The sequence below is a fragment of the Eleginops maclovinus genome, chromosome 23 (genome assembly GCF_036324505.1).
Source record: "Eleginops maclovinus isolate JMC-PN-2008 ecotype Puerto Natales chromosome 23, JC_Emac_rtc_rv5, whole genome shotgun sequence".
In the NCBI taxonomy this organism is placed as follows: domain Eukaryota; kingdom Metazoa; phylum Chordata; class Actinopteri; order Perciformes; family Eleginopidae; genus Eleginops; species Eleginops maclovinus.
In genome coordinates this window covers 9,902,155-9,923,795 of record NC_086371.1, presented here as the reverse complement: position 1 = coordinate 9,923,795, position 21,641 = coordinate 9,902,155, and the positions used below count along the sequence as shown (strand labels likewise).

General features: G+C 42.3%; 1 protein-coding gene across 1 annotated transcript; it reads left to right on the top strand.

The window, feature by feature from the left end:
* The first annotated feature begins 3,087 nt into the window (after nucleotides 1-3,087).
* On the top strand, nucleotides 3,088-21,291 carry bcorl1 (BCL6 corepressor-like 1). The gene is given in 13 exon segments (XM_063875665.1): nucleotides 3,088-3,214; nucleotides 8,208-8,292; nucleotides 8,390-8,911; nucleotides 8,913-10,988; nucleotides 11,266-11,398; nucleotides 11,704-12,159; nucleotides 14,060-14,247; nucleotides 14,457-14,723; nucleotides 14,828-14,994; nucleotides 15,860-16,005; nucleotides 17,577-17,654; nucleotides 18,422-18,593; nucleotides 19,563-21,291. Coding segments are annotated over 12 exon segments (4,554 nt in total). The 5' UTR covers nucleotides 3,088-3,214; nucleotides 8,208-8,286; the 3' UTR covers nucleotides 19,906-21,291.
* The last annotated feature ends 350 nt before the right edge of the window (nucleotides 21,292-21,641 follow it).

Below are 21,641 nucleotides of genomic sequence, written 5' to 3'. Positions count from 1 at the left end.
TCTTATTCTAAGAAACAACCCAAGATTAATCACCTGTCTTTTTGTTTCGCAACATGTGTCGGAGTCATTTCATCATCAATTACAAAGACATATTTCATCATCAATTACAGCGGTCTCTGGCCATGAAGTTGTATCAGCCAGGTTATTTGAAATACCCACCTCTTAAACTTCTAAATACATTTTAATTTGTGCATGTTTGAAAGTTAAGTTTGAAACATTCAGCTGCAGTGTCCCAGTTACTCAGGATTATTCACATCACAGTTAACTGTTTCCACAGGGTCTGATTCTTCTGCATAGAGGACACTTTTTCAAATGAAAGTTACTCACAGTGAATCTCAAATCCTGGGCACATAAAATCAAGCTAATTGCTTGGCTTAATACCAGTACTTGAAAACTATAATGGCATGTTTATTTTGTTAAATGACTATACCTACATATGCACTCTATGCACTTCACAAGTGGAGTGACTGTGTTGGTGTGCCATACCCAGCCTTGCACTCTCCTTAATGGAAACATTTTCCATTTATGGCAGAGCAAGCTGTCTTTCTTAAGTTTTGTGTCTATATCTGTTGTCATCAGAGGCCTTAAGATTGCTGCAGTGCCTGTCAGTGTGTCAGAACCTTTGGGGAACATGTAGTGTTGTGTCTTTAGGAACATGTTCACCAATTGTTTCAAATGGCTAAGTGAGACGATGTGCACTGTTTCATAAAGTTGTTGCACTGAGACATGGCCTACCTGAGCTCAGACCATCACTCGCTCATACACCGGTTAAGTCGTGACCCTTTTAACGGGCCTTTAACTGTATAACAGCAGCCCTGATTTGTTCACTGACTTAAGCCACTCTCACAAGCCTCTAATAAGTTGCCAGGATGTCCTGACCTGTTATCGCTGTAAGAAGTCTGTGTGTAATTATGGCTGAAGAATTAAACAAGGAAATCCAACTTGTCATCATTCTGAACTGGGCCGTTTTGTGCTAATCCAGTTTGAAGTGACGTGTTGAAGTGGGTGTACAGGTGTGTTTATACATATGTATGTATATTATTCCTCAAGATTGTGAGAAACAGCAGTTCGATCTGCCTGTCTGTATCACGCAAACAGATGATTGACAATAAAGTTCACTTGGACTTTTGACTTGGACTGATCTGTATATATAAATGGGCTTCTCCAGTCTGTGATCCAATAATAAAATAACAATCCCCATTATAAGAGAATAGTCCTCTGGGTACAATGTCCCCCCTGAATTAAGAGAAAATGTCCAACACCTTTGCAGCTTCCTGTCAAAAATTCATACTGACAGCATTCTCCAAAAATTTACAAAAAATTCTGCACCACTCCTAACACAATGTTATAAAAAATAAAGCCCAAACGATAGGATTGGGCGAAAACAACTTTATGTAACCGATTCCAAAGTTTGGAAATACAACTATGAATGATACAGTCATATTATAAATAACATAATTACCTGGACTGTACAGGATTGTGTGAAGTCCAAAGGGAAGTGTTTTGTTTAAACATTTTCATTATTATTTAATTTGATTGTGACAGGTAAGCAGACTATATTCTAAATGCAGTCAATGTAATTAGACTTGAAGAAATGTTAACATTTTTTAAGTGACCTCAAGGCAGATCTTTGTTGAATCTTTTGGGAAACTACACTCTGCCCCATAAGGACTATTTATGTGACTCCAGCGAAGTCCCCTGCAATTAAAGATTAAAACCCAGCGAGCACCAGTCTGTTTGTTATTCACCTGTAGGGCTTTACCCGGCGCTAGGACCCAGGGTGCGCGATTTTCATCTCCAGCTGCTGCAGACCGAAAACTGGCAATAAGGGAAGATCGCGAGGACAAGCCAAAATTGCATACTGTATTCCTTCTACTTCAAAATCACATCCCTGGCCCCGCAAGGAAGCCTCTGTAGACAACAATAGCTTGTTGCGTGGTGTGCAAGGCTGTGTGGCTGTACACGACTCGGAGCGCAAGGTAAGACGGTGCAATACCATGCGATTACTAATAACAAAGGCGTTACGGGCGAGCAGGGGGCATTAAAGGGGGCATTGCACAACGCTATTGAGGGCGAGTTAAACTCTGCCAAACTTTGACCTGGATATGTGTATTTTCTTGTTGTTGCTGTGTTGTAGGAGCCACAGTAGTTGCAGTGATGTCTCGCTGATATCCCACGGCATTATGTAGGATCGTGTCACATGTACCCTATGGACAGCCAAGTTGTGTATCGAGATGACAGACTTGAGTCTGCTGTCCATGTGTATCGGTTGTCTAAACACCGACACGGAAACTGTAGCCTATATGAAGTGATGCGATTCATTTTAAGATATTTAACCTCATCTGGACTGCACATCGGGCCATCCATTAACCTGGAAAACAAGCACATCACCCTTCAGTGTTTCTACGATCAGCTGCCACCCTCCCTTCGTTTATTGTAGAATAATTCATTACTTATGCCAAGATGGAAGAATAACACGCTTGCTTTTTACTGAGCGTCCACCCCCCGCCTTTCGAGCCTCGGGATTCATTGACCAGGTGAACCACGAACTTATACGGGACATCCTTGTCGCTGTAAACCATGGCGGCCTAAATAGGGTCGATAATCTCCAATATGACTCACAGATAGATGACCATGTATGCCCACTTTGAAGACGACAATCGTAAAAAAATCCGGCCTGCGAAACAAACAACGTGCCTCATCTGTGCTATCGCAGTTGTCATAGTGCATGTGCAGAATACCACATCCCTGCTCGAGAGATTTATTATTGCATGAATAATAAGTTGTTTTAACCCCACTGCTTCAGACATCCTATGTGGAGCCTGTGAAACCAAAGTCGTCTGTAATTGGTGAAAGCCCGGAGCAGCCGGCCACTACCGGGATAGCTGCTGCGCGGTCGTTGAGGTCTCCGGGTTACCCCGGCTCAGACACAATGCGAGGTGTCAGCTGCCGACTTTGTGAGACTCCCGCTTTCTGCCGACCCCGTGTTGTACATCCGCGTTTCCCCTTTTACCAATCGGCGTTGTTTGGTTTCCCAATTTCACATTTGGCCATCTGTCAACGACTTGTCTGCCTGCACGCAGCCATTACTGAGCGAATGGCGAAGGGCACCGATCCACTCCGCGATAGGAAGGCAGCGAAATAGTTTCCGCTTGTAGGTTACTGCTCTCGGCGGATGGACAGGTTTTTTTTGTTGTCCTGCATCGCTTTCAAGGTAGGCAACAAAACACAGATCGTGCATGGTAGTAAACAAACTCTCAGAGTCAGCCTCGCTGTGTGTGCAAGGGTTTCCTCACTACCCCAAGTGTTGAGAAAAGTAGGACATTTGTTGGCCTAATGGAGTGGACACCATTGTAAACAGCAGGCTAACGCTGCTTTCATGATTCAGGTAAGACAAGTGGCCTAATTAAAGCAGAGTAACCTGTACTGCTAAGCTGTGCCCAAATGTGATTGTGGCATTCAACTTAATATCTCGTGGATGTGAGTCAGAAAATGATACTTGAAACTTGTGTGGGCTATGACTGGAAGTTGCAGATGTGCTGTCATTTACATGCTGTCAAATATTAGCTATTGGTCATCCCATAATTATTTTAGCTGTCTTTGTTTAATATAACTTGAGTTATAGTCTGATTTCAATTAAATAAACGCTGTTCTCATGTGTGCACTTGTTAAAACTCAAAATATAGAACAAGTTGTAAACAAAAGTGGATTTGTATTCATTTACAAATATTAGAAAGATAATATAAACTGCAGGAGAAGCTTCTTTTTTAACGTCATACAGAGTGGTTTCTATGGTGGCTTGTATTATAAAAATAGTCTTTCCTCGGATGTGTTAGACTTGGTGGCTGTCTGAAGCACATTTGGATTATTTCAGTATAGGTTAAAGGTTATTGGTTTTATGAATAAGAGCAGGTAGAGAGAACTAAGGACTACAATTCCAATGTAAGCCTTATACAGAAAGTAGTTTTGCTTTGACTGTGCTCAGCCCGTTTCTGTGTCGAAAACGGTACATGAATCCAGTTAAAACCTGACAGGAAATGTGATTTTGAAATACTGCACTGCAAGATGTGAATGACAGTAAACTGAGAATTCTTAATAAGTGATCATCAGTCTTCTTGACAACAAAATGGCTTCACACCATCAAAACCTCGGCTCAAACAGACCAATGAAATCATGAAATAGATGTAGTTTGATTGGGCTCAACACAGCTGGGATGTAGTCGGCCCACATTATTGTTAATCATAATTAATGAGGAAAAATACCTTAATCAAGGGAGCAAAGTTGTCCTGTCACTGCATGTTATGTCTCTTTAGTTATTTTAAAATAATTGTGGGTTTTGGGTTTTTTTTACTGAAAGAAAGTATATTTGAGGAGCTTGAAGATGAGAATCATAATATTTGCTCTACAAATTCCTATAACACTTTGGTCTGCAAAAGAATGTGTAAATATTCTGTAAGCCAGTCCAGTAAAGGGAAGACACCAATGATATTTACAAAACAGCCTGCATGTTTTCTGCTTCCAGGGCTTTGTTAGTTTATTTATTTATTTTTACAACTGAAGCTGTTAAGTGTAAGTCAAGTCAGATACATTGTATCGCCACAAAAAGACAGAAACTTATTGTTTGATGACAGGTCTCATGTAGTTATGGGTTTTGAAATCCTACTCAGTATCAGCAGAAGAGGCTTTACTGCTCCCCCATCTTCTCCAGGCTGCATCAGTCTGCAGCTTACAGCATGCAACTGGAGTGCCTCCAGCACCCGGAGTCTTGCTTCCTCGTGTTAATTCCCCTGCAACAGAAACCAAACCTCTCCCACTCTTTTTTTGTATTTTGGCAATTCCGTTCAGCAACCATCACCCGCTGCTGTGACTCTGTTAAGTGACCTGCATGCCACAGAAACGCAAACACCCAATCACTACCACTCAGAGTCTGCTTTCGTTACCAGAAATACAGTTTATTACTTCGTTACCCCGAGAAGCCACTTCAGTTTTAGCGCACCGTTACACTCTTTGGTCGCGATCCCCCATTCCCCTTGAGCAGGCAGAAGCTCGCATTGCATGCCGGTACCTGCAGTCCTCACCCCTCCCAGCCTCTCCAGCGTCTAATCCTGGGCGTGGATAGCCCAGCACTACATCTCCCATGCTGTCACCGAGCACCCTCCTGCCCCTCTCTCTCCCACCAGACTGGAGATACGAACGGACTGTCTTGACGACCCCCCCCCCACCCCTACCCTCCCCTCCTCCTCTCTCCCTCCCGCCCCCCGGACTTTGAGAACCAAAAACCGTCGAGATTAGTGAGCAGCCGCGGACGGCAGAGGCGAAAGGCTGGACCCGGCCGTATCCGAGTCGTGCCAGTAGCGTCGTCCACATGCCATCTGGACGAGAGGGTTGGTAACTGTTTGTGTCATTAGACATCTTTTATCTCGCCCGCTTATTAGCTCGGGAATTATTCGATATTTGGGCAGAGAGAGTCTTGCGGTGGGGACGGAGAGGAGAGGCTCGTTGGGTCGGGGGGCTCGGTGAATGTTTTTCAACGCCGAAGTGGTTCCGTCTGTCCACCGAAAGGGCCGATAGGAGAGACTGGAGCACTTCACATTAGGTCGGCCGGGGATAAATAACAGTAGCCTGCCTCAACATGTAAACCAACGGAGTAGTGAGAGGAGACTCCGCTGCGCAGGGAGCTGGAAACATACCCGTGGTGGTCAGTGGAGTTAAATATACTGTTTGCCCTCCTTTTTGGTGACCACTCCAGAAGCACTATCCTGTGCAATAAGTTGTGTCACCTCTCTTTTATTTTTGTCCAGTTGGCTACTTTGTTTCTTCCTATTTGCGTGTTACTCATGGAATTGATTATTTGTTTTTTTTTAACTGGCAGACTGTTACTTTGTCGTTGATGAAACAGCGTGATGGTGGTCAGGAGTTGTGTTTGTTCTGCTCTGCCTTGTGTTTTCTGTGTGGCTTTGCATTGATGTTGACTTACCTTATCTGGCGTAGATGTGACACATTGCCACATTGTGTTGCTCCGAAGCAGCATCTACTCGATGTTGGGAAATCTCTCCTGTCACTTACTATAATATGCCCAAAACATATACCCTTCATTTCCCAAACAGTATAATCCATGTTGTCTGCGTTATTTAGGGCATTGTTTTAGAGGAAGTCGGGCTCCATGTGCAGTTTGTTCTAGTATTTGTTAGCGGATGCACCGATGATCACCTGAGAGCCGGTTGCCATTCTCTCATTGTAGTCACTGCTCGCCATCTCCAGCGACAGAGAGCGACCCGGAGCTCTCCAGAGTTTTTTCGTGCTGATATTTACAACGGAGGATAGCAAAGTGTTATGCCACAACATGCATTGTGCACTTTTCCCCCCACACATGACATCGGGGCGTGTGTCTTTTGTGTCATGTTATGGGAGCTGACCGGGCTGAAGTGAGCTACAACAGAATCGTTTGGTTTGGTCGGGGCTGTTTTTCTCAGATGTAATGTCAGGCTTGACTTTGTTTTGTCTGAGCGGTGTTGCCCACGGCGCGTGTGCCGGACTACTGCATACATTTTAGTGGCCTACATCAGAGCTGATGAATGCAAATGTTGTGGCGGAGTAGACCGCCTATGATCGCAGCACAAAGACAAACTAGCTGTAAGCAACTGTTGTGCGGTAATGAATGCAGAGCCTCCTTGCACTGAGCGGTATCTGCATCGCTGGATCCCTTTCAGTCTTTGCTCGCAGATTCCAGCAGAGATTGGTGTGTCAGTCATTATGTGCATCATAGTCGTTATGTTTCACTGACTCCCGAGTAAAACATTTTCCATTCCCCCAAAGCTTTGACATACATTTTTTTTGCCTGTAGTCCCTTTTTGCAGACGTCTCATTTACTTGCAGATGCGCTCGCCTGCGCTCTCCTCTACCTACATACAGCACAGGGGCTCTGCTGGCGTGTCTATGAGAGTATATCCCATGTTTCAGACTACATCTTTTTTACATTTTTTACTGTTATTCACAAGCTGATGGCTGGTTAGAGTTCATCGGGGAAGAAATGATGTTGTGATCAATATGTGAAACTTCAAGTCTAATTGTTGATCACCCTGCCTGACCCCCATTAAAACTGAATCCCACACAGGAATAAAAAAATACTATAAGTCCATTGATGGATAAGGAACAACACTTTTTCTCCATTAGCAAACTTTTAAGTCTGTTGCTCACTATTATAATATAATTTTTTCTGTTACACTTGGATGCTTCATACATATATTACTGAGAGGGCATATCAAGGGTCAGAGGTTGTTACAGGGCACAAACAGGACTCTCTTTTATTTTAGACTGATGTGTAAGCATTTGTCCTGAAGTCATAGGGCTTAATGAAACTAATGATGATCGTTTTATTATGTCCAGATGCTTTACTCTTGACAATTCTTGTATTGATTTTTATATGTTTTGTTACTCTCTCCTGAAACAACACAAAGCAAGTTTAAATATGTCTGACAGCAGAATATAACTACATATAAAGAGACAAACCGAATCACAATATCTTTCAATATCATGTATTGTATGCTATAGTCTTTCGTTTTTGTGTGAAGAGTGTGTCAGTGTTAATATCCTGTGGTAGAAAGGTTTGAAGTGCATTTGAAAGCCCACATTATTTTCAGTGTGAATTAAATAGTTTAAACAAACAGCAGACCTTTAAGAGTTAAAGTTACACTACAACATGCAGCGGAAAACACATGCAGATTGGGAGTGTGATGAGGTGATTTATTTGGGAATGGTGGACTTTTACGTGTCAGTGCCAGGCGCTAAATCTGTCTGTGTTTCAACCGATGCGTTAGGTCTCATTTCACTTACTGATCAGACTATTTTTAGTCAAGATAATTCACTCTCCAGATCGATCAAGTGTGACAAATTGTTAGTATTGTCTGCGTGCAAACAAATGAAACCAAAGGGAGCAAGGAACAAATATATTGTTCAGATTATCACACTTCTCTTTGTTGAATGTTTTTTATGCTTTGAGGAAATTGTCACATAGCTTGCCTGGAAGCCCGACGTAAAGAAGGGAAGTTTTTTATTGCTAAATTTGAATTACTCTGAAACACTGACTGTTGCATAGAGTAGGCCGTGTTCATTCATGAAAGATTGAATGCAAGTCTTTTCTGTAATTGGAATTAAAATGACACCAGCGTGTATCACACTAAGTGATCTTCTTCTTGTGTATTCTGCAGTTTATCACTCTATTTCAAGAAAAACTCTCACCCGACTGACTCTGCTACCCCTGAGGCATGTTGTGTTAAAGAAACACCTATGCAGGTAATTGTTTTTTCCATTACAGTAAGATAACTAGATTAGAGTATTATTTTCTCTTATCTAATCAACATTGGCCTCATGATCTTCTCTTATTACTCAGGTGGATCCTACACTAATGAATGTAGGGGATGGAGGCACGGTGAGCAGAGAGATCAGTGCTCCAAATAAAGCGTCTGCTAGTATGGTGGGAAATCCCCCCCAGACGCTACCCCCTGAGTTCAGAGGAGATGTTACCCTCAGTCAGCAAAACAAGATGACTCCAGCAACAGACTGTAAGACAGCAAAAGCCTGCCTGGACACTAGCAATTACAACCACAGCCCTGAGCTTTCTCCGCCTCAACAGCCCAACAATGCACCAACGTCCGACTCTGAGAAGAAAGCAGACAAAAGGGCAGAGGCTGCTAAACTCAAGGGTGATGGTGCTGGGGTCTTCCCCTCTCCTCAGAAGTTAAGTGGCATAAAACTTGTCCGGGAGGACTCACTCAACCCCTGTCATAGCAATGTGACATCCAGTAAGAAATCACACCCGCAAACACAATCTGTTCAAAGTGTTCCCCCTGGGTTTCAGTGCTCCACCATGTTCAAACAGATCCAGCCCGTTGCCTTCCTTCCTTCTACTAATTTTCCCCTCCCCACTTTGTAAAATTACTCTTCCACCAGCATTGGGTCAGATAGCAGCCTTGAGAGAAGCCACCTCAAATCAGTTTCAGAAAGAAATTCCGCCTCAAAGCTCAGGTGTTGGAGGGACACCTCTCATGCGGACCTATCCCTTTCCGTTCTCGGTGGGCCGGACTCCAGCTGCAGAGAAAAAAGTTGGAACATTGTCGTCCAAACTTAAATCTAACCATTCATCTACTAAAAAAGCCAAATCTGTGGGAGAGCATACGTCTTTAGCCTCAGTGGTCGCCTCACCAGCTATTGCCCTACCATTGCAGCACCCGTCATTAACTCCTGCAGCACCCACCGTCTACACACTGTCTCCCACTGCTGCCATTTGCTGTGGCTCTGCACTGGCCAGCATCACCTCTCAGAGCAGACTGCTGAACCATGTGGAGAAAGGCAACTGCATAGACAAGACAACCATGGGCTCTCTTAAAACGACGCCTCCCTCTGCTTTGGAGGACCACACAGCTTGTTCTGTTGAACCAAGGGATGTACCTCTTGATTTATCTGCTAAATCAAAACGTCCAAAATGCATAAATGACCCTCCAGTCACTATGATCGAGCCTCATAATAATGAGTCGAATCAGAGAGATTTTCTAAACTCAAATAGGACTCATTCTACAAATTATAGCTCAGCTGTGCAATACCCTATCTTACCCAACACCCACAGAAATGGATCTCATCAAAAGCAAATAAGTAGGCCTCTGAATCACCAGGTCCCAGAGCCCAAACCAACCTGGAATAAAGGATCTCCACAAGACTCCATCAAAAACATCCCTGGGACTTATGTAGGTGTGGCTAGCCCCATACTGGCTTCTACTCTACGGGGCAAAGACGGAAAGGGGGCTTTTGCTGATGAATTTCCGACTTTTGCAAAGCAGGAGTTTATTTCTATAATTGACCAAGGAGAGCAGCTGTCCACAGGGGGAAAGAAGCCATCCTGTACGATGAGGGGAAACCAACATGCTCACAGCACCAAGCATGTTAAAAACACCAGCATAGCCATAACTAAGAACTGTCCCTCTAAAGGAGCCCTAACCACTGCCCTGTCCAGCTCTGCCAGTGCTCAGACTCCTCAGAAATCTGGAGCTGGCAAAACAGCGGTGCCATTCTCCAACACTGTCGTCAGCCCTGCTTGGCAGCAGCAAACTCCTCTTCCACACCAACCCTCGTCTGCTCAGAGAAAGATCTCACAAGGATCTCCTAAAACAAAAGGCACCATAGCTACGGAAAGATCGAAATTTCAGAGTGCCCATCACAGCCCGTCCAAACCAGAGGATGATAATTGGGAGAGAATGAAGTCTCCCCTGTCTAACCTTGTGTCCATCGTAAAGCAACAAACTCTCGAAATAACAGCACCGACAGGTGAGGGTGTGACTCAACTCTCACCTGTTGCATCAAGAAAAGCTGATGTTTTGAATCCACTCTCTGGGAGCCACGACACCCAATCTAAACACAGTTCTACTTTTGAATACCCACCATACTGGTCTGTGGAAGAATGGACTGGTGTGCCATCTCAAGGGGATTCAACTCAAGCTATAAAGAGGCACGAGAAGGCAAATGCCCCTGAGTCTTTGGAAAATAATACAGAGTTAAACAGCAGCAAGGGAGAACATGTGGGACTGCAAGTGAGGCAGAGCTCCTCAAAGCCTGCTGGCAAGTCTCATCTCTTTGGGAGCAATGCATCAACAAATGGGAACAGGAGGGAGAGCAAACTGGCCCAGGTGTTAGAGGGGGAAATGTTGAAGAAAGAAAGTGGGGTGTTGGACAGTCCTCCCAGGGCAAAATTGGAGGGCATGGTTGCATCTATTCTTACAGGCCAATGTGCGGCGGGAGGCGACAAGTTTGAGAAGAAAACAAACGGAACCAAAGAGGAGTCGCCAACCAAAGCAAAAGCTTCTACGGCCAAACAAAAGAAAAGCAGTCCTAAGAAGCCAGAAAAAGAGAAGGCGGCAACGGACTCATCAAAAAAGGCTGCAGCAAAGAAAAAGCAAGACACAAAACTCACTCCATCCAAAGTGTCTTCTCAAAAAAAGGTAAATGATCTCTGCCCTTTTAAAGCCTAAAATGTCTTTTGATACTTTGATGTCTTCCTTGGATTTAGTTTTAGGAAGATATTTTAGGTAGCTATCATGTTAATCTTGCCAAGATTTCATCAATTAAATGTGAGATACAGAGCTGCCTTTCTATGACTAATGATTTAACTCCAAAGGGCTTATTGTGATTCTGTTACAAAGCTTTCTGTCACCATGAAAGCTTTGTGATCAATAGCATCCAATACAGCATGCTCACTTTGTCCCCTGTGTATTCCAGCAGAAGAAACAATGTGCACCTGTGCTGGAGCAGAGTCTTTTGGCGGGGAAACTTACCCCACCGAGTAAAGAGCCGACTCCGAGGGACAAGATCAGTCCCAGCAAGGTCGATCCACCAGCACGCAACAAACCAGGTACCATGTTTTGTATCTTATAATTATGTGACATGAACAGCCTTGAAAAGTTGTTGCAACGTGGACACATTTTTGATAACCATCACAAATGTAATGATGCTTCAGTTGAATCCCACATGTAACATTTCATTCAACTTATAAGTAGATCTCATAGTTCTCGTTCTGGAAATAAATAGCCTGCAGTCAGCCTCAGAGGCAGACAGAACTTGTCACACATATTGTCTGGATGATGTTTTTGATGTGTCAGTCATACTTCTTTGCATAGACACTTGTGAATGTATAACAATTCAATTTGATTAAATCAGTTACAGATAGCGGCGGCGGTGCTCAGAGTGTGGAGACTCCGGTGTCTCTCAATCGCTCTGCTGTTTCCTGTAAAGAGTCCGACGCGACAGGCAGCTTCTTCCCAAGACTGAGGCGAGGACGACGGCGAGCTGATGATGCTCGACTCGACCTCTGGGGTTTTGCTACGCCTTCCCCTCCACCCCCACAAATGCCTCCTCCCCCAAGTTCCCCGTCACCACCCGTGACTCCCGTGCAACCTACCCGCCGTCCGAGAGGAAGGCCCCGCTCAAACCCCCTGCCAGAGAGAGTGTGTCAGAGCAAGGGGAAGACGGCCAGTGCAGAATGTGACACGCCTGCTTCTAAGAAACGCCGGCGATGTCGTAGCAAAAAGTATCAGACCGGGGATTACATCACTGAGAGAGACAAGCTGGAAGACGGAGATCACCTCGAGGAGTCTGACAGCGGAGTCCCAGCAGGTACGCAATTTCTCTCCAGAGATTAGTACTTTTTAATTAACGGTTTCCAGCTCAAGTGTTAATTACAAGTGCAGCTGTGAGTTACAGATGTGATCAAAATGATTTATAAAGTTTGTAGAACTCTCTAAGAGTGCAATTATGCAATTCAGGGCTGAAGAGAAAAGTACAACTGACAGAAATGTATCTATGTCAGGTACTTGATTAATCATTTAAATAATTTGTTAAACAAAAATGTTATTTATTATTTTTTACGTTATTTTTGGGGGGCTTTTTGCCTTTAATCGGATAGGAAAGTGGAGAGTGACAGGAAAGTGGGAGAGAGAGTCGGGGTTGGACCCGGAAAGGACCACGGGTTGGGAATCGAACCCGGGTCGCCGGCGTGCTGTGCAGGTGCCCCAGTCAGTTGCGCCACGGCCGGGGCCAAAATGATTTTCTTTAGAAATTATATTTGGTGCACTGTTGTTCAGCTAAACACATAAAGACGTCTTTTCAGAGCACTTTAATAAAAACGTGTCAAACATTTTGAAATATTGTTAGACACTTTAAAGATCAAATCACTTATCGATTGATTGTTTTAATGATATATAAAAATAAAGGCAGATGAATGATATCAAAAAATGATGGTAAGCGGCAGCTCATATTAAGGCCGACTCTGACAAAGTTAAACATCTTGGATGCTCCAAACTTTGCAATTGTATTGTAACTCACCTAAATATAATATCAAATACATACATGTCTTTGTTTTTACCTTCAAAACCTTATTTAAATATATTGTTTGCATTAGCTTCTGATCAACAAAGATGGGGGCAAAGATGGCAAGACCAGAAAAACTGTATTCATTTAGGAATTCAACATAATACATTTAGAAGTGACCAAAAAGAGGTTTCTATAATCAAAATTATTATAACATGTAAAAGTGCTAAATTGGTAATTAATAAAAACAGAAAATCCATTTGTTGAAGGCTGTAAAATAAAAACCTTCTCATTTCTGTGAAAATAAATGAAAAATGTTGGCTTTTTAAAATCCAATAAACTAGCAATTAAAAAGGTTTGACTTATTAAAAAGCAGATGCCCTTGCAGGTTTCTTGGTGTTCTGAATTTCTATCTTCATGGTTTGTTGCACTAATTGTAAGTCGCTTTGTATAAAAGCATCAGCTTAATGAAATGTAATGAAGTGTTGAAAAGGTACAAGGGTAAAGCATTAAGAGCATTATGAATTGAAAAGACAACATTCTGCGATTCATTTGAAACAATACAAATACCGGAGATAATGAAGACAGCATATGTACGTATATATGTTTATATCCTCGAGGTGCCACCTGTGTGAGATGTGCACATCAGATACTTGTTACACCATCAGGTCTACTTGTGAAGAATATACAGAAATAATGCAAACATGAGTACAATAATGCAGAAAGCAGAGCAGAGTGTCTCACAGACAGCAGCCACTCTATTTCAGCAGATATGATGGCTAAGCTAAGGGCCATTGGTTCAGGAAGCACCATGCTGTCTGATGTCGCCACAAAACGGTCCCTAAAATATTCCATTCTCCATGTTCGGCTTGGCAGAAGAGAGAGAGTGAGAAGCTGCTCTATAGCAGCAGGGCCACATCAACGTTACAATATGAGATGATGAGATACTAAGATTGTTTGTGGATTTTCACTGTGTTTATATGTTTGGTACCTCACAGCATGACCTCAAATCCAGAGGTGTAGTGTAACAAGGTATATTTACTGTAGTATTGAGGAAATTGCACTTAACTTAGTAAACTACTCATCAGTTTATAGGTATATAGGATTTGTTCATTTACGTTAAAGGACTTATAACTTAAGTTTAGTTAAGTATTTAAGTGAAAGACGTGGAAAATTCTGTTAACAACCATCTCATTTCTAATTACAGATCCACAGGTGGATCAGTGTATGAGTCCCACAGCTAACAGTCCTGAGGCTCCTCCAAGGAAACCTTCGTTCACTCGCTCGGGGTCGATTCGCTACCAGGAGAGCGAGCTCTCACCAGAGTGCAATGACAAGCCTGCGGGGAAGAGGAAGTTCAAAAGCAAGCACATAGGTGACAACGATGAGCAGAAGGTAAGTCGCTTGCTGCAGCTGCTTGTTAGATTATAGTTCAGGATAGGAATAAACTACAATGTGCCATGAATATATTAGCTTACAGTGCCCCCCTGTGGCTAGATAAATGCCATGTTTGTCACATTTATGACAGCAGCCGGCTTTGAAGAAGAGTGGGAGTCATTGCCATAACTGTTGTACACGCTCTAATCAATAAATCTGTATTTTAGATTAAGACCAAACGCAGCAGCTTGGGCAAGCGTGCAGCATCCCTTCCCCTGGACGTTGATGGTGCTGATGTAAAAAGAACAGAAAGCCCCCCACCAACTCCAAAAAGTTTGCCGTTATCTCCATCAACTAAGAAAGGCTCGTCGGGCAGAATCAGCGGCTCTGAGTCTCCACCCAAAAAACCTGTTCCTCCAGAGGTCCGTCGGCTGATTGTCAACAAAAATGCCGGGGAGACTTTGCTGCAACGGGCCGCACGCTTGGGCTATCAGGTAAAATACAGCTGTTTAGTATTGCTAACATAGATGTTACTCCAGCAAACCAGCTTACCTTTTTGAATCATGATGTGACACAGTGTGCTTCCTCTGCTCTACAGGATGTGGTTCAGTACTGTCTTGAAAAGGACATCAGGGAGGTAAACCGGCGTGATAATGCCGGTTACACAGCTCTCCATGAGGCGTCCTCTCGGGGCTGGACTCAGATCGTCCAGATGCTGCTGAAACACGGCGCGGACGTCAACTGTAGCGCTCAGGACGGGACACGGTGAGGCTTCATGGGCATGATCAGCGGTGTTAGTTTTCAGTGGGTGGAATCAAAGTTGAATTTAAATATATATTTTTGGGTTATTAGCATAATAGGCTTTGAATCAAACCTCCCTCCTAGGATTTACAATTCATACTAAAATTATGAATGAATATGTGCTGCTTTAACATAATAACAGTTTGTAGTAAGTTGAAATGAGTTTTATCGTGGGTGTTAATCGTTTGTGACAAATTTTAGCATTGAACTTATTTGTTCACCTTGGCAAACGTCATGTGTTACAAAACAATACATTTTTAATTTCCGTTCACTTGCTTTTCGGAGCCATCTGTCATAACGCACAGTCTTTGTGAAGTTTTATAGAATATTTAGTGGGATTTTTTTTTAACATCCTCAAAATTTGTCTCGTTATTTAACTCACTCCTGAAAATATTCACTATCTACAGGTGGTGGGAGCAGTAATGAGCAAAGAGACTGACTTAATTTTCTCCTTTAACAGAGAACACTGATTGTCCAAAAGAGGTTTCTTGGTAATGCCATTCGACTGCTAACATTTACTCAGGTCCTCGTGTTGATTCTAGTGGTATGCTGCTGATCTATTCTAATGAAGTCATTAAGCAGGGAATGAACATGACCATGTAGACATTTAGAAATAATCATGAAGTTGGGATGACTTTAGAAGCTTTCAACGCTGAACATATTGTATTTTTCCAAGATGTGACCATGGTGAGGATTATATAGTGGTTGCATATCTTGGTGAGATGTTGTTGGAGTGGTAATACTTCACATCCCACACATCTGACACTCCATACAAAGTGCTCAGAAGTTTTGTGATTGCTGAAAGACCTTTATTTTGTTCCTTCTTCAGGCCACTTCATGATGCCGTAGCGAGTGATAACCTCCCTATCGTCTGGCTGCTCCTGAACCACGGGGCTGACCCGACTCTGGCCACCTACTCTGGACACACTCCGGTCAAACTGGCTCATAGCCCCAGCATGAAGACCTTCCTCACAGGTAGTTAACGTTTTAATTAACCTCCTTTTCCATCAGTAACTATTTGGATGAATACATATATTTCTAAATTGTAAGATACTGGATCGGTTTTACCTCGTTTTTCACGTTGAAACGTTACATGAAAATGAAATAATAATTCGTTGTCACATATCTGAGTTTGGTTATTTAAATGTTGTCCTACTGAAAGGAAATATTCAGGAGCTTTAGCTACTGGACTCGAGTTAAATGTCACCATAGAGCTGCCTTCTACTTGTTTTACATTCAGTGCAGCACAGTAAATATTACCTCTCCCAGATGACTTGATAATGGTTTGAGTTAAGAATGCTCTTCATCAAACCAGTTTACCGTGACTTATTTCAGCCTTTCTCACCTACAGTGCTATCCCTTCTTTAAACCTAGCTGCTACAGAAGATACAATTGATGATAATTAATAGGAGTGTAATAAAAATAAATCTGAGTTTTATTAAATCGTATACAGAACCACTTCATTCATTATGTTCATTTAAATGAACAAAACACAAAAGGACCAACCTGCCCTGACATTGGACTAGTAAACAAATACTAATTGACTTGCAATCTCAGGTCTGTTAGCAGCCATCCTCAGAGCTCTGCATTGTTACGTTATTAGAGCTCATCAGGCTGGCGGTTTCAGAACAGTTACACCCGTAATCATTAAGAAAGGCAAAGTGATTCATTACACATCCGGCCTCCTGGAACATTTCTACAACATTGGACCCTTTTAGAAAATCTTCAACCTAGCTTAGTCTTTTTTTGACTGTGCTCTCTAACTTATTCTGCCGTCTCTGTTGCTAGAGTTGAACAGTTTTAGGAATCTTTGCCAGCACTTTGAGTGTTTCTGTCTCTATTAACCTGTCTGCTGCATCAGGGTTTAGTGCAGTGTATTCTCAGGTAAATATAGAAATGAAGGCTCGGTCACTAACACAAATGTATTTGGTTTTACATGTAAAGCTTTATTTGTTTCCAAGGAATGTCTGTCATGTTTAATTGCATCATCCGTACATCTTCAAAATAAATCTTACCCTGGAAAGTGATGATATGTGAGTGCTGCTATCTTTGAATGACTCAGGTGTGTGCCTCCTTTTGTAGTGAGGAAAGCAGGAGAGCCATCAGTGGTTTAACTGCATTGACACTTTTTGGAAAGGCTAAACTCAATCAATTATGGATTCAGGCAGAACATTTAATTGGATAAATACGTGTTTTGGGAATGTTCAGTAAATGTTGCCTTTTGGATTTAATATAATTGTGGAGTTACTAGAAATGTTTGGATCTCACAAGCTGGAAATAATCAAACACAGACAACACTGTAATCTAATTCAAACAAATAGAATAATACTGATTATATTAGTGTTGCTAATCGTTGTGCTTTGTACTATTCGATACAACCCGGGCTTTTTGTATTGTCTATTGTTGTCAGAGAATAATCCCAGTTATCCAACCAGTCAGAAAAGTGGACAAATATTAATGTGAAGCCTTGTCTTCATTTCTTTAAGAATTAAACATAATGCAGATCCAAGTGTTGACATGTAAACTTTTTAATTTCTTCCCCACAGAGTATTTCACAGATCTGGAAGGCCGCAAAGAACAGGATTCCAGTTTACCCTGGGATTTCTTCAGTAGCTCCCTGTTTGGTAAGAAACCTTGAAATCAGAATCTGTTCTCAATCAAAGAAATATACTAAATCCTCCGCTGGTCATGAGGAAGTCGAGTTGAGGCAGCGATGATCAGGTCGCTGCAGGGAAATTGTTGTAGATTGTAGGCCCGGGATGCGGCCCGGGATGCGGCTCGGCACCGAGATAAGGAGAGATGTTAGTTACCGTAGTGAACCAGCATCGGAGTTGTGCTTTTAACAGCCACAGAGAGCCAGTTCTCCAGGGGAGAATGAAGCGGATTACAGCTGCATGCAAGAAAGAGAAAGTAAAGTTCAGCTTTTTAGATAAATTGTAGAGGCAAAACCATGTCACCCACAACAAGGATAAATATAATTTATATTTCTTCAATATCGTAGTTCTTATTAGTAATCTATAATGTTTTCTCTGTTTGTGATGATACAATAACATTCAATCTTAAAACATCCTAAAATATAAATTTAGGCCTGTGTTGCTGGCACAAATAGGCAGAAACTACATATTTTGAGAAACGAATGCTAAAATCATGCGCTTTGTTAACATCATTTCCATATCGCTATGACTTTGTAGGGTGAAATCAACCTCAAGCTGCGACTGACATCATAAAGTTTGTGTTCTTTTAAATGATCACAGCTCAACCAGATGTAGTGTGGTTGTTGTGAAGCGACTGTCCACTAGAGGGCGTCTGAACCCTGATTATCGATGCAGCTTGGTGCGAAAGCTGCTCTGCATCTCACCTCCCTCCCTCCTTCCCTCCCTTCTCCTCACAGAGACGGAGCAGGAGCCGTGCTGGGACTTCCTGCTATCTGATGAGCATCAGGATCTGGAGGAGGAGGCACCAGGGAAAACTGATCCCGACTCGGACAAAGACTGCCTGGTGTTTGAGTTCTCCTCCGAGCCTCTGTTACCCTGCTATCATGTGCAGGTGTCACTAACCCAAGGGTGAGTTCACAAAAATATCATCAGTTTTTAATACGGATGCAAAAAGACAAATGCAGATTTTCAGGTAATACCCTAATATGGTGATAATATTTAGCTTTCAAAAGAGGATGATTTGTGGGTTGTAAAACTCCCTTCTGAAATTCGACTGTATAAATGTCACCCATAAAAAAATAAGTTAAATTAAATTAAATTTCACCGTGCTCTCAATGTTTATTTGAATTAAGCTCTGACGGTAGCAGGCAGTGATAGCTCTGACTCAGGGCTGCAATACATCAACAGTTTCATAGAGACTTGTTTTCTCTGCTTCCAGTAAAAACAGAATCACACACAGTGGAGTGCTGTTGATATTTACACCGTGTCTCCTGATAATATACCAACATCTTCACTGGCGCAGTTTCTTAGTACCCATAGACTCAAGTGTGGGATGATGAACATTAGAAAAATATCGACAACAGTATTTAAGAAGTTCTGCATTGGTGTTTCAAACAACAGTCCTAAGTTAATTAGGGTACATCAAAGATTTGTGTCTCCCATCTCGTTCCTCTAACTTCTAATAAGCACCTCGTGTAAACCCGATTTCAAGTGATACTTCATTGATTTATGGTAGTGCTTTAATGTTGGAAAACTTGCGAGTTCAGTGGCCAAGATAGCATGGTGTATTTATCATGGTGTTTACTTGTTAGTGTGGGTCAAGCTCCAAAACTGGTTCTACAATTCTTGTTACCCAATATTTATTTCAAAGAGTCCACACTAGCAGTTTGAAGTGGGCGTGTAAAAGAAGAAGAAAATAAACTTTAAATAATTCAGTCCTGAACTGTGAGAGGAGCTCATCAGTCTGTAGCTTTCATTGATGTGTTTTGGAGGTAATGTGTTCATTAGAGTATACCCCCTCCTCAGACAATTGAAACCTAAAATGGCAAGTTTTCTGTTTCTAGTTCAAACTCATATTTCCTAATTTATCTCTTCCAGCTTTTGCAACTGGTTCCTCCTGACCGACGTCCTGAAGCGTCTGAAAATGTCGACACGGATCTTCCGGGCGCGTTACCCGCACCTGGAGGTGGTGAATCTGTCGCGCACTGAGCTGTCAAAGCAGGTGTCGATCAGCCAGGTGAGCTCTGCCTTGGCTTCCCCTCAAAAAGGCAAAAACAAGGACAAGGAGGAGGAAGAGAAGGAGGAGGAAGATGAGGGACTTGTAGATCTGGTGCGATGTGTACCAGAGCTCCAAAGACTACTGGGCTCCTCCATCCACATCCTGCAGGAGGATGAGGAGCAGGAGACACTGACAGACACGGGGAAGCATCACAGCCGATAGCCTCCCTCACACAGCACTCCTCCAATGTGCAAACTGTTGTCAACCCGAGTCCTTCTTGCCAGCAACAGCTAGAGGAAACCTCTCCGTCCGATGTCACATGGGTCAAGGGTTTTAACTACAGTCACGACACTCCACCTCTAACCTTTGACCTCAGACAAAAGTTGATTAAGTGATCACAAAGACCTGCACACGGGAGTGGTCGGTGCTGGAAAGCAGCTTTCAGGTTCCTATCTATAGGTATATTTGAATACAGAACTATTGAGCAAACCTTTTGTATTGATTATGTATGTACATGGTAGTGTATATGTATATCTTGCCATCAGGGTTAAAACATTTGGTTCTATAAATGTATTCTAGTGGCAAACGACAAATTATGTTTAGGAGGTTTTTTTTGTTCCTGAGGAAAACGTTTTTTTTTTCTTCGATGGGATATAAACCAAGGCTTTTATTTTGGTGAACTCTTGAAGCTAAGACATTTAAGTCAGGGAGGCCTCTGGCCCGGATGGCTCCTCTGTCAACCTGGGAGACCTGCAGAGAGGAGACCACGGCACATAATACTCAGACGTAATCATTTCCATTGTTATTCATTTTTCACTTTAGGAAATCATTACTGGACTGACCTAGGTAGCTTACGATGTTTATTTCTCCTTGACATTTCACAAAGTAAACGCAGGCAGCGCTGAGCCGTCCCTGCTCGCAGTATAAAATAAGTGTTTCTGTTTTTTTTGGACCTTGAGATTAAGAGTTTGTTTACAGAGTTGGACCGATGGCAGAGTTCTCCAGTCCCCAGGTTGCACTCATCTTGAACTGATACAGAATCCTGTGGATCTCTCTCAGAGGAAAAGTAGTCCCATCTCTGCGTCCAGAGCCTGCGCCCTCTCAACTGCAGCCACATCCTGATATGGTGTCCCCAGATCCCAGAGTTCTTTGTGTTGCAGTGTTTTATTTACACTGTTTGTTGTGCTTAATTTAATAGTCGTTAATATATTTGACCTCTTGTGTATCGGACAAACCTGTCTTTGAAATAAGTTGCTTTGTATGGTCGGTGCTTCATTTTGAAATGTACTTATTAGGATCCCTTTATTCAGAGATTTTCCTCCCTCGTTTAAGAACAGTATTTCTCAACAAAAAAAGCTGAAGTACAGTTTTATTGTACTGGTGCTAAGACAGATTTTGTGTTGACAATCAATGATGTTTTGGTTTGAATTCACAAACTAATAAAAGATATTTAAGATGAAGAGACTTAAGGTGTGAAGAAAAGTATAGTTTAGTTATGGAAAATGGGATCCTGCACGACTGAAAGACTGAGCAGTGTGTGAAGAGCCTTTTATTTGATTCTTTTATAAGAAATCAACAAGAATAAAGCATGATTGTGAATCATCGTTATTATCTCTTTGTTCTGTCAATTGAATTATTATAATGATTGCTGAATTGAATATTCGCGGGAGAACTCTTCCCCCGGGCGTCTTTCAAATTATTGCTTCTGCCACAGACATTTTACTGAATACAATTTAAATCACGGATAATTTGCCCCTCAGAGAAAATCGAACAAAGAACCATGAGATTAATCTGTGCTGTATCTGAAGGAAACCCTTTATATTTAAACCAAATACGCTTATCGCACAGTAGTGTTTGGCAATATGAGTAAATATTGTAAAACCATTATTGTTCCTCTCAGTGGAGTTATGGTCTGTACGTTATCAAAGCTTCTATTAACCTCTGTTTCACACCATCCC